This window comes from Oncorhynchus kisutch, linkage group LG19 (genome assembly GCF_002021735.2).
Source record: "Oncorhynchus kisutch isolate 150728-3 linkage group LG19, Okis_V2, whole genome shotgun sequence".
NCBI classification, from domain to species: Eukaryota; Metazoa; Chordata; class Actinopteri; order Salmoniformes; family Salmonidae; genus Oncorhynchus; species Oncorhynchus kisutch.
In genome coordinates this window covers 18,438,934-18,454,311 of record NC_034192.2, presented here as the reverse complement: position 1 = coordinate 18,454,311, position 15,378 = coordinate 18,438,934, and the positions used below count along the sequence as shown (strand labels likewise).

The 15,378-nt window shown below is 40.9% G+C and overlaps 1 protein-coding gene and 1 long non-coding RNA gene across 2 annotated transcripts in view; both read right to left on the bottom strand.

The window, feature by feature from the left end:
* The window catches only part of LOC109864476 (protein phosphatase 1H), a 43,123-nt gene that overhangs the window by 4,884 nt on the left and 22,861 nt on the right, over positions 1-15,378 (bottom strand). Inside the window, exons 4-6 of the mRNA XM_020452301.2 lie at positions 14,630-14,742; positions 14,219-14,303; positions 13,818-13,936 (exon numbers count right to left, since the gene is read on the bottom strand). Coding sequence (XP_020307890.1) covers positions 13,818-13,936; positions 14,219-14,303; positions 14,630-14,742 — 317 coding nt within the window. The remainder of the gene's footprint in view (positions 1-13,817; positions 13,937-14,218; positions 14,304-14,629; positions 14,743-15,378) is intronic.
* LOC116355002 (uncharacterized) lies at positions 7,413-13,803 on the bottom strand. Its single transcript, XR_004204214.1, has 4 exons — positions 12,228-13,803; positions 10,363-10,409; positions 10,060-10,159; positions 7,413-9,586 (listed from the first exon to the last, which is right to left on the bottom strand). It is a non-coding gene; the product is annotated as an uncharacterized LOC116355002 (long non-coding RNA).

The window sequence follows — 15,378 nt, the reverse complement described above, 5'->3', positions numbered from 1 at the left end:
TATTTCATATTGCAGTACAGGTATTGTAATCTAAATACACTCAATACAAGCACTGTGTAATTACACACATTACAATACTGTAGAATTGACTGTATTATGCTGTAAAAAGTAAATGTTACCATAATCCTAATAAATAAATGGATGAAATTGAGGGGATTGGTGTTTGTATGGTGCAGTATACTGCTTTCAAAGTATTTTATTGTTGATAATAACCCAAACCAAATTGCGGGTAAAACATTTGATAATACCCCAAACCAAATCGCGGGTAAACCTCTCTATGGCGGAGAAACATTTGTTTTAAAGTTAATTTCCTGCAGTTCTACAAATTTTGTCATGGGGCAGACATTTTTTGCAGTTTTACAGCAAATTTCCTGCAATTCTACCCATTTTACCATGGAGGGAGTGATTTGTTTTTGCAGTTTTAATGGATAATTGAGTCACTGTCAGTGACTGGTATGAGATAAAAAATAAATAAAAAATGCTGATGCACAACCGAATTTCAAAGTTGCACCCTGTATATTATACTATTCTAACTCTCATCAATAAATTGAGACCTCGACTGACTTCCAAAAAACTGTCGTCGGCGACCCCTTAGCGACCGCTTATGCCTGTGTTTCCATTGAATTACATTGTCCACTCGTTTTGTCACACAAACTTTTGCGATAAATGACAAACTTGCCCAAACTGGTTTTCGCACATGCTCTCTAGACAACAGTTCGCTGATAAAGTGGACACAGGATGGATAATTGTTTGTTAATGGCAGTTAAGCATCGATCATCATACAAATTAAGACCCTTGATATTTATTGGAAAGGAGCATTGAGCTCATCACCGTGCACTTTCACCAACCTGTAGCCTAAACTGTGCATGCTTTTTCAATTTGCACACAAATTAATATCAGGTGACTGCAAATTTACCTTGAAATGATTGTGGTTCTATGTACATTTCGTTGCATTATTCATTATACCTACACAAAAAGATCATGTCGAACGAACAAATTGTCTGTCAACATTTATGAAATTGTATCGACACTTCCTGTTTCCATTACACGTCTTGTTTTTTTCTCTTATATGCCAGGAATTTACTAGCATAAAAACGGTGGAGGAAATGTGGTTAGTGACTGGGAGGCTGTTATGAGGGCTTGTTTACTACTGTGACTGGGACACAAAGAACATTGCAGTAGTACACAATACCGAAGATGGAATAGAAATAAAGAGAATCTCATTCTATTCCTCTATTCCTACACTGGAAGGGCAGATCATGTTGACTACTTCAATAATAACAATATAATAACAATAACAATATGAATACATTTAATGTGACCCATAGAGAAACTGTACCATCCAGAGCAATAGCTTCAAAAAATACCAGTACACATCCATATAATGGAGAGCGATACTGAACAAGTTCCCCCTCCTCGTCTAGCCGCTATTGAACCTTCCTGAATCAGCTCACTGTGGTAATGATAATATACTGTACTCTCATAACATCAAACAGCATATTTAAACAGACAGGCTCTGCTCAGCCCACATCTCTCCGTTAAGTCTACCTTTCTCTCGTACGAGACCCAGGGCTCTGGGTACACTACAGAGATGAAGGTGAAACACTGTCGCACTCATTATAACCACTCTGCCTTCCCAAGGACATTAATTAGTGAATGGAGTGCGTAGACGCATGCACATCCCAGCAGAATGCCGGATCTCTCTAAACCAGCAAGATCTCACGGTCTCACTTCAGTATTGTCCATAAAAGTCTAAACTCAACAGTTAAGTTAAGGCATTCGTTCCGACTGGTTAAAGTAAGGGTTAAGGTTTGGGACAGGGTTAAAACAGAAAGAATACAAACGAGGGCCTCGCACTGGGATTGAACCCGCAATCCTCTGCGCTGTAGCTCATAGTTTAGAGACGATTAAAAGGGGGATTTCACCCTGGGGGACCATGGGTTTGTTTTGATCATGTCCGAGGGATTTCTAGGTCAGTGAGATGTTTCACAAATAAGTGTCCACAAACAATGCACCCTATGACAACTTTCAGTGTATTGGAAGGGGAGGTGCAAGATCTGAAAAAGAATCTAGTCATGCTTGTGGCTATTTTATACTGATCGCACTGATTGCATGGTCATGTTAATGATATGAGAACTGAGGATGGATGAACAACATTGTAATTACTCCACAATACTAACCGAAATGACAGAGTGAAAAAAAAGGAAGTCCGTACTGAATAAAAATATTCCAAAACATGCATTCTTTTTGCAACAAGTCACTTAAGAAATACTGCAAAAAATATAAAACAAGTTGTCCACTATCGGCATTGTAAGGGACTGCGTAACTGGCGGCAAGGAAATCAGGCACAGGAGAGAAAAACTGGGTAATCAACGGAGCAGTTTTATACATAAAACCACCGGAAACCAGAACAATAAACAAATGGGTACAAAACCCGTTGCGCACCAGAGAAAATGTGCACATGCACTTACAATAAACAATTCCACACAAAGACATGGGGGGAACAGAGGTTTAAATACACAACATGTAATGAGGGAAATAAAGACCAGGTGTGTGAGAAGACAAGACAAAACAAATGGAAAATGAAAAGTGGATAGGTGATGGCTAGGAGACCGGCGACGCCGACTGCCGAGCACCGCCCGAACAAGGAGAGATGGTAAAATGGTCTGACGGGGATGTGGACATACTCAGTATACATATCCCGAAAGAAAGAAATGATCTCACTCCAATACATTTTTATAGAAAGTTAACAAAAATAGATACGATCTTGCTACTATGGAAAGGAAAATACCTATTTGTGGAAAAATCACCTTGATTAACTCTTTAGTCATATCACAGTTTACCTATTTGCGTATGGTTTTGCCTACACCTAGTGACCTGCTTTTTAAATTATATGAACAAAAAATATCCAAATTTATTTGGAATGGCAAGCCAGACAAAATTAAAAGGGCCTATTCATATAATGAATATGAATTCGGAGGGCATAAATCATTAAATATTAAAGCATCTCACTAAAGGCATCAGTCATACAAAAGTTATACTTAAATCTGAAATAGTTCTCTAGTAAATTAGTAAGAATGTCTCACCCCATGTTCAAGAATGGCCTCTTTCCTTTTATTCAGATTACAACTGCTCACTTTCGGTTATTAGAAAACGAAATCTCCAAAATATCGATATTTTTAAACAAGCCTTAGAAAGTTGGTTGCAATTTCAATTTAATCCACCTGAAAAGACAGAACAAATATTACAACAAATATTGTGGGTAAACTCAAATATGCTAATTGTTTAAAAAAAAGTATTTTTCAATCACATTTTTTTTTAAGTTATCATTTTTGTAAATTATATCATAAATAGGACTGCTGGAGTTATGCCATACATGCAGGTAACACAGACATATGGAAATGTCTGCTCTACCCAAAATTTCAACCAACAAATTGCAGCATTACCACAAAAATGGAAGAGGCAAGTAGAAGGGGGGAAAGTAAGGAACTTGTCTGTCGGCCCTGCATTAAAGAACATAAATGGTTAAAGAAAATTGTGATGAATAAAAATATATACCAATTTCATTTAAGGACCAAAAAATTGACAGCTGTGCCATATAAATTGCAAAACAGTTGGGAAGAGATTTTCAATGTACCGATTCCATGGCACATGGTTTATGAATTGACACGCAAAACAACAGCTGATTCAGAACTTCTTGCAACCAATAGAATGTTATATATATGAAGGATACAATCTTCCAAGCTCTGCAGATTTTGGTGCTGTCCATATGTAGCTTGTTTTTAGTCACAGGTTCAGGAATGGCTGAAGAATTGCAACATTTACCTGGAGCTAACTCTGCAAATAGCACTGCTGGGTAATTTAAAAAGTCATAGTCAATCGATCAATAATATAATAATACTCTTAGCAAAACATTTTCTTTTATTTACAATATGTAAAATCTGAGAATAGAAAGGTTCAGAACTTTTGTGAACCATCACAGCGCGGTTGAAAAATATATGGAAAATAGAAATCAAACATGGATGGTGTTCAGATATAGATGGGAGGGGTTAACTGGAGCTAAACGATGGCGCCGACGGAGGTGGTAGCATCGCGACTAGCTCTTAGGAAACTCTGCAGTATTTTGTTTGTTTATGTACTATTTTTACATTATTAGCTCAGGAATTGTTTTGTGTCATTACATACAGCCGGGAAGAACTATTGGACATTACAACAGCTGTAACTCACCAGAACTAATGCTGGCATTACGACTTCCCTGCAGCAGATCCTTTGATGCTCTCCCCAAAGCAATTTAACTTATTCCAGAGGCTGACCCAAAACAACACCGGCGGAGGAGAGATACTCGGGTCTTCTGGTCCAATTTAGGAAGCGTGCACATCACCCACCTAATATCCAATCTCTGGATAATAAAGTTGATGAGCTCAAGGTGAGTGTTGCTTTTCAGAGAGACACCAGAGATTGTAACATACTCTGCTTCACAGAAACATGGCTCTCTCGAGACATACTGTCTGACTCTGTAAAGCCAGTTGGATTCTCAGTACATCGCGACGACAGGAACAAACATCTCTCCGGGAAGCAGAAGGGTAGTTATGTAGTTATGAGATATGTTTCATGATTAATGACTTATGGTGTAACTGTGATAAGATACAGGAACTCAAGTCCTTCTGTTCATCCGACCTAGAATATCTTCACAATCAAATGCCGACTTTACTATCTCCCGAGATAATTTTTGTCAATAAGAGCCACAGTGGTCTATCTCCCCTCAAGCCGATACCACGACGGCCTTCAAAGAACTTCACTGGATTTATTATAGCTGGGGATTTTAACAATGCAAATTTGAGGAAAAGGCTCCTGAAATTCTATCAACATATTGATTGTTGTACTCCCGCTGCTAAAACTCTCAACCATTGTTATACTACCTTCCAGAATGCATATAAGGCCCTCCCCCACCCTCCATTCGTGAAATTGGACCACGATTCCATCTTGCTCCTCCCCTACTATAGGCAGAAACTCAAACAGGAAGCACCCGTGGTAAGGACTATTCAACGCTGGTCTGACCAATCGGAATCCACGCTTCTAGATTGTTTTGATCACGCGGACTGGGATTAGTTCAGAGTAGCTTCAGAAAATAATATAGACCGATACAGTGAATGAGTTTATCAGGAAGTACATGGGAGATGTTGTATCCCCTGTGACTATTAAAACCTAACCCAACCAGAAACCGTGGATAGATGGGAGCATTCGCGCAAAACTGAAATGCGCAAACCACAGCATTTAACCAAGGCAAGAAGACTGGGAATATGGAAGAATACAAACAGTGTAGTTATTCCCTCCGCAAAGCAATCAAGCAGGCTAAACGTCGGTATAGGGACAAAGTTGAGTCCCAGTTCAACGGCTCAGACACGAGACGTATTGGGCAGGGTCTACAGACAATCACGGATTATAAAAGGAAAAAGGACACTGACGTCTTGCTTCCAGACAGGCTGAACATCTTCTTTGCTCGCTTTGAGGATATAATACAGTGCCACCGACACTGCCCGCTATCAAGGACTGTGGGCTCTCCTTCTCTGTGCTCCACGTGAGTAAGACATTTAAGTGTGTTAACCCTCGCAAGGCTGCCGGCCCAGATGGTATTCCTATCTGCATCAATCTCTCCCTATCCAAGTCTGTTGTCCCTACATGATTCAAGATGGCCACCATTGTCCCTATATCTAAGAAAGCAAAGGTAATTGAACTAAATGACTATCACTCCATGGCGCTCACCTTTGTCATCATGAAGTGCTTTGAGAGACTAGTCGAGGATCATATCACCTCCACGTTACCTGCCACCTTGGACCCACTTCAATTTGCTTACCGCCCCAATAGATCCAGACGATACAATCGCCACAACACTGCACACTGCCCTGTCCCATCTGTACAGGAGGCATATCTATGTCAGAACAATGTTCATTGACTATAGCTCTGCATTCAACACCATAGTACCCTCCAAGCTCATCATCAAGCTCGAGGTCCTGGGTCTGAACCCCGCCCTGTGCAACTGGGTCCTGGACTTCCTGATGGGTCGCACCCACGTGGTGAAGGTAGGAAACAACACCTCTTTGCTGATCCTCAACATTGGAGCCTCACAAGGGTGCGTGCTCAGCCCCCTCCTGTACTCCCTGTTCACCCATGACTGCGTGGCCAAGCACGCCTCCAACTCAATGTCTAGTTTGAGAAACAGACGCCTCACAAGTCCTCAACTGGCAGCTTCATTAAATAGTACCTGCAAAACACCAGTCTCAACGTCAACAGTGAAGAGTTGACTCCGGGATGCTGGCCTTCTAGGCAGAGTATAAAAGAAAAAGCCATATCTCAGACTGGCCAATAAAAATAAAAGATTAAGATGGGCAAAAGCACACAGACACTGGACAGAGGAACTCTGCCTAGGCCAGCATCCCAGAGTCACCTCTTCACTGTTGACAGAGAGAGTAGTGTTTTTTACAAGTACTATTTAATTAAGCTGCCAGTTGAGGACATGTGAGGTGTCTGTTTCTCAAACTAGACACTCTAATGTACTTGTCATCTTGCTCAGTTGTGCACCGGGGCCTCCCACTCCTCTTTCTATTCTGGTTAGAGCCAGTTTGCGCTGTTCTGTGAAGGGAGTAGTACACAGCGTTGTATGAGATCTTCAGTTTCTTGGTAATTTCTCGCATGGAATAGCCTTAATTTCTCAGAACAAAAATAGACTGATGAGTTTCAGAAGAAAGGGCTTTGTTTCTGGCCATTTTGACCCTGCATTCAAACCCACAAATGCTGATGCTCCAGATACTCAACTAGTCTAAAGAAGGCCAGTTTTATAGCTTTTTTAATCAGGACAACAGTTTTCAGCTGTGCTAACATCATTGCAAAAGGGTTTTCTAATGATCAATTAGCCTTTTAAAATGATAAACTTGGATTATCTAACACAACGTGCCATTGGAACACAGGTGTGATGGTTGCTGATAATGGGCCTATGCAGATATTCCATAAAACTCTGCAGTTTCCAGCTACAATAGTAATTTACTACATCAACAATATCTACACTGTATTTCGGATCAGTTTGATGTTATTTTAATGGACAAAAAAGGTGCTTTTCTTTCAAAAACAAGGACATTTCTAAGTGACCCCAAACTTTTGTAAGGTAGTGTATATATTTTCTATACATAAAGTACCACTCAAAAGTTTAGACACCTACTCATTCAAGGGTTTTCCTTTATTTGTACTATTTTCTTCATTGTAGAATAATAGTGAAGGCATCAAATCTATGAAATAACACATATGGAATCATGTAGTAACCAAAAAAAGTGTTAAACAAATCAAAAATATATATTATATTTGAGATTATATTTGAGATTCTTCAAATAGTTAGGGAATAATAATAATTGAATCCGTTTGGAATTCAGGCTTTAACACGACAAAATGTGGAATAAGTCCAAGGGTATGAATACTTTCTGAAGGCACTGTATACAAGGTGACCATTGTTTTTCCAGTCTCTGAAAGACTACAACTCCTGTGGTGCAGTGCCTCCTGATCTGGACCCGTCCCTCCCCCAATACAGGCTTTGTTGAAAGGGAGGCAGACGCAACACAACATCCTTTGTGAAAAACAAATTACTGACCAGACAGGAGTATTTTTTTTATATTCTATTGACATTCAAATTATTGTTCTGTTTACTAACTTAGGTAGGTAGCTAGTCTAGTTAGCTAAGTTAGCTAAACAGCTACCGGTAGCCATATCTATGACTGAAAAGAGAAGAGGTTTTTACAAATCGGAGATCGATTTTATCTTGATTGTAAAACGTATATATTTTTTTCATAGAAATTGCTACTGAACAGCAAGCTACTAACATTACAACCAGCTACCTACAGCTAGGTTTACCAGTAAATGTTAGCTTGCTAGTTTGCCTGGTGCCTGCTAACTTGCTATGTGCCAAGCCTCGCATTTATAACCTGTTAGCAAACATGTGTAACATCAACAACTGTAAATAATTTTACTAGCTAGCTATGTAACATAATTGACAAAGGTTGACATTGAAATGCATCCACTATCATAATCATAACCAATCTAAAAACTATAAGCATGACACGTGATAGGATTCCAAACAGATTTCCAGCCAGCTAGGTTAACTAACAGTGAGGAGAAACAATAATGCAACAATGTACTGTTGTAAATCATTTTTTGTCTTACAGACAATACTATGTGGTACCTGGGCTTCTTCCTGGAGTGGATTCTAGATAGAGAGAAACACAATTCCTTTGCCTGTGTGTTTTCATTGGAGCAAAACTGTATCCCTCTCAATAGATTGGACGTTATGCTAGATTTCAAGCAATAGATGACAAGAGGAGCTGAATGGCAGGTTAATCATGACAACACCCCTCCCATCATTTTCTGATCAACAAATGTCTGCACTTTACACCTCAGACATATATTCCCTACACTTTACTACATTGATCATACTGTATTTTCTTCCTGAATGTTTCTTTGTGAATGGCAATTTCATCATGACCATCTCTCACATCATCTGCTGATCACCCAGTTCTCATTTTGAGTTAGCATTAAATAGTGCACATTCACCTGTATTTTAGAAATTGACAAATCTTTTTTTGGGGGGGATATCTGAATGTCCAAAGGCCAGTTTATACTCTGGTGGTGGAATATCTGTAAACATGAAAAATATAAGTCTCTGCAACTGTCGCAATGGACGTGGTTACCGGACTGCCACAGCAACCAGACCAAATCCTCCTGAGACCAGATGATGCAGATAAAATTGTCACATAGAATGACCTACTTTTATTTCATCACACGGTGGCAGTAACCTATTAAGGTAAGCTTGCCATTAGCTTGTAAATAATGATGTGGGTTTATTTACCTGTAATAATGAATCAAAAGTAACTAAAGTCTAGACGTTTAGACACTAGCTAGCAACAAACCAATATATTGTTTAGAAAATTGCTTTTAGTTGCCTGGCTTGATTGGTTGACATTTACTGAATATATTTTTAAACAAATGTGTTTAATCTCTATTATTAAAATAGAGAAAGTATGCTATTTGGAGCACCGGACTGCTGATGTCATGTCATTTTGTGTTTATACTTTTTCAGAACGACAATGACAAGTTTGATGTCGGACGACAATAGAATGTTCATGATGTTGCTACGACAATTGTCTACAGGCATGTCAATATACGGACTGTAAACCAGCTTTAACATCTGTTTGATGCTATAAAGCCCTGTATAACTTAAATACAAACATTCTGTGAATCCATAAAGGCAGACACATTTTTAAGATTAATAGAAAATATCTGTATTTATTTTATGGTGGTTCTACATGGTCTTATGTTGAGCCACACTGTCCTTTATCCGGCTTCGGTACACTGGCAATGGTGTTTGGCATGGTGGGCTGGGGAAGCTGAGACTCTTTGTGCTTGTGGTGAATGGTCTTGTCCTGTCTGCGGCGTACAGCCAGCTGGATAAGACTCTGCCAGAAGTGGTGAGTGCAGGGCTCGTAGACCTTCTTAAACACCAACTGTTTGGATCTCTTGCAGAAGATTTGCTGGTACTGCACATCTCCTGGAAAGACATGGTTGTGGTGTTAGCATTTACCACAAATTTGGGGGAAGGGACATAGGGCACTGCTTTATTGATAAAAGTGTCAACTGAATGGGACCTAAGTGTTTAGAGACAGGCTAGTGTATTGTTTGGGACAATGAGGGACATTGGGAGCTGCATTTGAGAGGAAAGGCTGCAATAGGTCTTAAAATTCTTAGGAGGGCAGTTCTTACACTGATTGAGGAGAAATGGCACCTCAATAGCTCTCATACACAACAGTACATTTTCTGTCTCTAAACACAACCCTGCACAACCCAAAAAAAACTCCCTCATCTCAAAGACCTGTTTGTAAACTTCCCCCAGCCCTTTGACTTTGACAGATCATTCTTGTCAATAGTTGCCCTTGGCAGGGATATTTTTGTAGTAATGTTTTTGTAGTGTTTTTTCAGAATCTGCAGATAGAAGAATGCGGTGGTTGTGTCTTGATTTTATACCTTTCAGTGTCCCTAGGTGGTTTCTGTCCCACAGTCTTGTGGTGCTCTATAACTGCAAGGTGTGTCCGCTCCCTCATGCTCGTGTATATTTCAGCAGGACCTGAGGATAACCGAAGTTTTACAAAGAGAAAAGGTAAAAAGAGAAAAGGAGTAGACTAAATTGATTACATGGTCTGGGAGGTACTCAGTGGTCCTACATCTAACCCCATAACACAAACCCATACAAACACTACCCAATTCATGTTGCTTACTGTAAATTGAGCTATCTTAGCCTTCAACTTGTAAATATTTTTGCCAACTTACCTTCACCTTGTGGAGAGCCAGCGGTTGGAAAATCATCCTGGTGGATTCTGTACCATATAAAACAAAATACATACCAACACACAATTAAACCACACCACTAATTGCATTGGTCTGTATTAGACTGGCTAGCTTAGCACACCTAACATGGACATTTTAATATTGTCAGCTTGCTGTTAGCTAGTTAGCATTTAGTCAGCCACCAATTGTGCAAGTTCTCCCACTTAAAAAGATGATAGAGGCCTGTAATTTTCATCATAGGTGCACCTTAACTATGACAGACAAAATGAGAAACAAAATCCAGAAAATCACATTGTAGGATTTTTAATTAATTAATTTGCAAATGATGGTGGAAAATAAGTATTTGGTCACCTACAAACAAGCAAGATTTCTGGCTCTCACAGACCTGTAACTTCTTCTTTAAGAGGCTCCTCTGTCCTCCACTCGTTACCTGTATTAATGGCACCTGTTTGAACTTGTTATCAGTATAAAAGCCACCTGTCCACAACCTCAAACAGTCACACTCCAAACTTCACTATGGCCAAGACCAAAGAGCTGTCAAAGGACACCAGAAACAAAATTGTAGACCTGCACCAGGCTGGGAAGACTGAATCTGCAATAGGTAAGCAGCTTGGTTTGACGAAATCAACTGTGGGAGCAATTATTAGGAAATGGAAGACATACAAGACCACTGATAATCTCCCTCGATCTGGGGCTCCACGCAAGATCTCACCCCGTGGGGTCAAAATGATCACAAGAACGGTGAGCAAAAATCCCAGAACCACACGGGGGGACCTAGTGAATGACTTGCAGAGAGCTGGGACCAAAGTAACAAAGCCTACCATCAATAACACACTACGCCGCCAGGGACTCAAATCCTGCAGTGCCAGACGTGTCCCCCTGCTTAAGCCAGTACATGTCCAGGCCCGTCTGAAGTTTGCTAGAGAGCATTTGGATGATCCAGAAGAAGATTCGGAGAATGTCATATGGTCAGATGAAACCAAAATAGAACCTTTTTGGTAAAAACTCAACTCGTCGTGTTTGGAAGACAAAGAATGCTGAGTTGCATCCAAAGAACACCATACCTACTGTGAAGCATGGGGGTGGAAACAACATCAGGGCTGTTTTTCTGCAAAGGGACCAGGACGACTGATCCGTGTAAAGGAAAGAATGAATGGGGCCATGTATCGGGAGATTTTAAGGGAAAACCTCCTTCCATCAGCAAGGGCATTGAAGATGAAACGTGGCTGACAATGATCCCAAACACACCGCCTGGGCAACGAAGGAGTGGCTTCGTAAGAAGCATTTCAAGGTCCTGGAGTGGACTAGCCAGTCTCCAGATCTCAACCCCATAGAAAATCTTTGGAGGGAGTTGAAAGTCTGTGTTGCCCAGCAACAGCCCCAAAACATCACTGCTCTAGAGGAGATCTGCATGGAGGAATGGGCCAAAATACCAACAACAGTGTGTGAAAACCTTGTGAAGACTTACAGAAAACGTTTGACCTCTGTCATTGCCAACAAAGGGTATATAACAAAGTATTGAGATAAACTTTTGTTATTGACCAAATACTTATTTTCCACCATCATTTGCAAATCCTACAATGTGATTTTCTGGATTTTTTTTCTTCTCATTTTGTCGTCTGTCATAGTTGAAGTGTACCTATGATGAAAATTACAGGCCTCTCTCATCTTTTTAAGTGGGAGAACTTGCACAATTGGTGGCTGACTAAATACTTTTTTGCCCCACTGTATGTATCCAAAAGATAGCTATGCGATTTAACTGATGGCTTTCAGAGTTCAATACAGTACTGTAGCGAGCTAGCTAATTTAGTCCAGCTAGGCTAGCAAGCTAGCTAATGGTAGGTTACCTTAAATTGAGAATCTTCTGTTTTGTTGTGAAGGAAAAAAAGCTGGCGTCGAAATGAATTCCCCATCAATTCAGCCTAAAACAATCCATCTGATAATCTTTGGTCACCGTAAACATCATTCCTCATAGCCACAAGCCACTGGAAGCATCAGGGTAAATCTCTGGTAGGTAGAACGGTGAAAGATAACTCATTTTTAATTACAACAGCACACCACACTGGCATGATGACAAACGTTATCAAACATTTCCCCAAGAAATCTGGTATAGAGAAGTACTGAGATTACTGTGTGTTGTTCTTTCGAAGTAACAACACCATCTAAATCCAAGTTGGTGGGCACGCCCCATCTACCTAGCGGAGCGGTATCTGCATTCGCTATGAATGTCGGACTTTGTGGTTCCATATGAGCAGACAAATACACAGGAAGTCAAAACTTCCTGACTACCAGTGAAATGCTTGTGGTATGGATCATTGTTTATGTTTATGACAAAAATGTAATGTTGTTAACATAGTAATGACTATATGCAGAGCCAGGGTGAAATGTCCCTTTAAGTTAAACATGAATTCAAACTGGATAAGGTAAGGGACAGGGTTGAAACAGAAAACATTTAAACGAGTGTCTAGCACCGGGATTGAACCCGCGATCATCGGAGTCGTAGCGTGGTTTAAGCCATTCCTCTATGGTAATAGGTGCTTACGTTGCCCCTAGTGACCGGTATTGAAGGCATCTCCTGACATCCTGGGGACCCCGACACATGTTGAATACTGAAGTGGATTTGGTGTGACCTGGCTGCTCTAAATACAGAGGAATAGACATAACGCATTATGAGACATGGCCTGCTTCCCCACAGTTGTCTAGTCCATCCTGGTCCAAACTGAGCTGCATGCTGTGTCCCAGGAGAGCAGAGCTTCACCACTGTATAAAGGAGCTCCACACTGTAGCACCAGCCACATGCTGCCTCTGCTCCCTCTGCCCTCATCCCCAGCCCAGCCCAGCCTCTCTCATCCTCTCCCCTACCCATGCATCTCTTTACCTCCCTCTGTCTTTCCCCTGTTTCTCTCTCTCCCCTTCCTCCACGGTTCATCTAAAGAACAAGGAGGAAGGGTGTCTGTACAAGCACTAGGCACACACCATCCATCCCTTTAATAACACACTGCAGAGACACAAAACAGAGAGAGCACCACCCATCCTGCCTGGTGGGCCTAGCAACCATGCTAGTACTGCACACAGCACCCTGTCTGACACACACACCAGGGGAGTAAAGGGTGGGATAGAGGGAGAGATACTTAGGGTGAATTACGATGGAGTGAAAAAGGGGAGCAATAGTGATAGATACTTGGTATGAATAAAGATGGAGAGGGAGAGAAAAAAGGAGGGTGATAAGTGTAGCTATATAGGGTGGTTAACAATGAAGGAGATAGGGTAGAGAGAACAGGCGCACAATAACTAGGTAGGCCTACATACAGTACAGTGGATAAAGATGATGGAAAGATACCCATACAGAGACTGCTTTTAGAAGGCTGTATTGTTCAGTTTACATGTGTTTTGTAACCAATTGGGAGGATTCAATCTGGTAGATGAAGTGTACTGACCATCCATTCATTGTGAAGTCTCTGTAGAGCATCCTCTTGCCCACCTCCTTCCTCTGTACTCTCCTGGGGAACTCCAGATGGGTAAACTCTCCTCCCAATAGGTGAGGCTGCATGAAGCCCTGCACACAGACAGAAAAGGTTACATTACATTAGGTAGGCTATGTTCAGACAGGGCCATCTATGCCCTGACAGCCAAGGCAATCTGTCAGACATTTCTAAAATATCCTTGAAGCTCAAAAGAAAAATCAACAAGGGAGTCTCATGATATTGTATAGAATCACACACTGTAACCTTTCATGCAGGGTCCAAGGTATCCTGACTTATAATCATAGCTAGCTATATATTATAAATGTAAATGACTGGTGTCCATGAAAAAAAGTGAGCCACGGTTCTCTTCTCACCAGGAACTGTAGCCGTTGTCTCTCTGACTCTGGAGTGAACTCTGTGGACATGGGTATGACCTTCCCGTCCCTTATAATGATCGCCCTGGGGATACACGCACAAACACACACATAAAAAAATCAAGCAGAATGGTGAAAATCCCCAATTGAGGTACATTCTGCCAGAAAATAAACATCAAAAGAAAATACGGATTGTGCACATTTCCTTTCATTTTTTATATTATTGTATTTAACGTTTATTTAACTAGGCAAGTCAGTTTCCCTAGCAGCCAACCTGCTTGAACCAAACCCTGACACTGACATGTTAGATTAGCCTAGAGTACCACCAATATGTTAAGAGTAGGTTTGTGTATTTTTGGGACAAAGCAGTTCAGGATCAAATCAGGATAGATACAACACACACACACTAACCTGCTGTCTCCTGCGTTTCCCACATATAGCTTTCCAAGCAGATAAACAACACACAGTGCTGTGCATCCTCCAGTGATGTTATACACCTGCTTCTCCCTCTCTATCTGGGCATCCTGAAAACATACGCACACACACATTAGTCAACCTGAAATTAGATGTGAATAACATTTTGGCTTTTAATTTGACCCCCCAAAAATCTATGAAACTAATAGGTGACAGAATACAAAATATAACATACAATTAACACCTAGTTAAAGCAATAAGACTTCCTTCAGAGGTTTCTAAGGAAGAGAATCAACTAAAAGGCAAGAAACAGTGATCTGGGGCTAAGCAGATGCACTGAACTGTGAAAGGTGTGTGTATTTGCTGTGTGTGCCGTCTGTGCAGAAGGTGTCTGTGCGGGAGAGAGGAGCTAGGGGGGGGTTTCTCTCCTACGCATTCTGCTTGGATGCTGATTGGCCATCTGATGACTCTGAACAGCACAGACGGGGGCAGCTGAGGGCACTGCCATGATAATGCCCTTCCACCCCCACCAGACTGAAGTTCAAAGAGTACATACATTTTTTGCTGGGAAATGCAGGACATTCTGAGACAAAGTAAAGATATGCAACAATAAATAGATCCTTTCAAACTCTGTGGGGGTTGGAAGTAGAGGTCGACCGATTAATCGGAATGGCCGATTAATCAGGGCCGATTTCATAACAATCGGAAATCTGTATTTTTGGGCACCGATATGCAGATTTTTATTT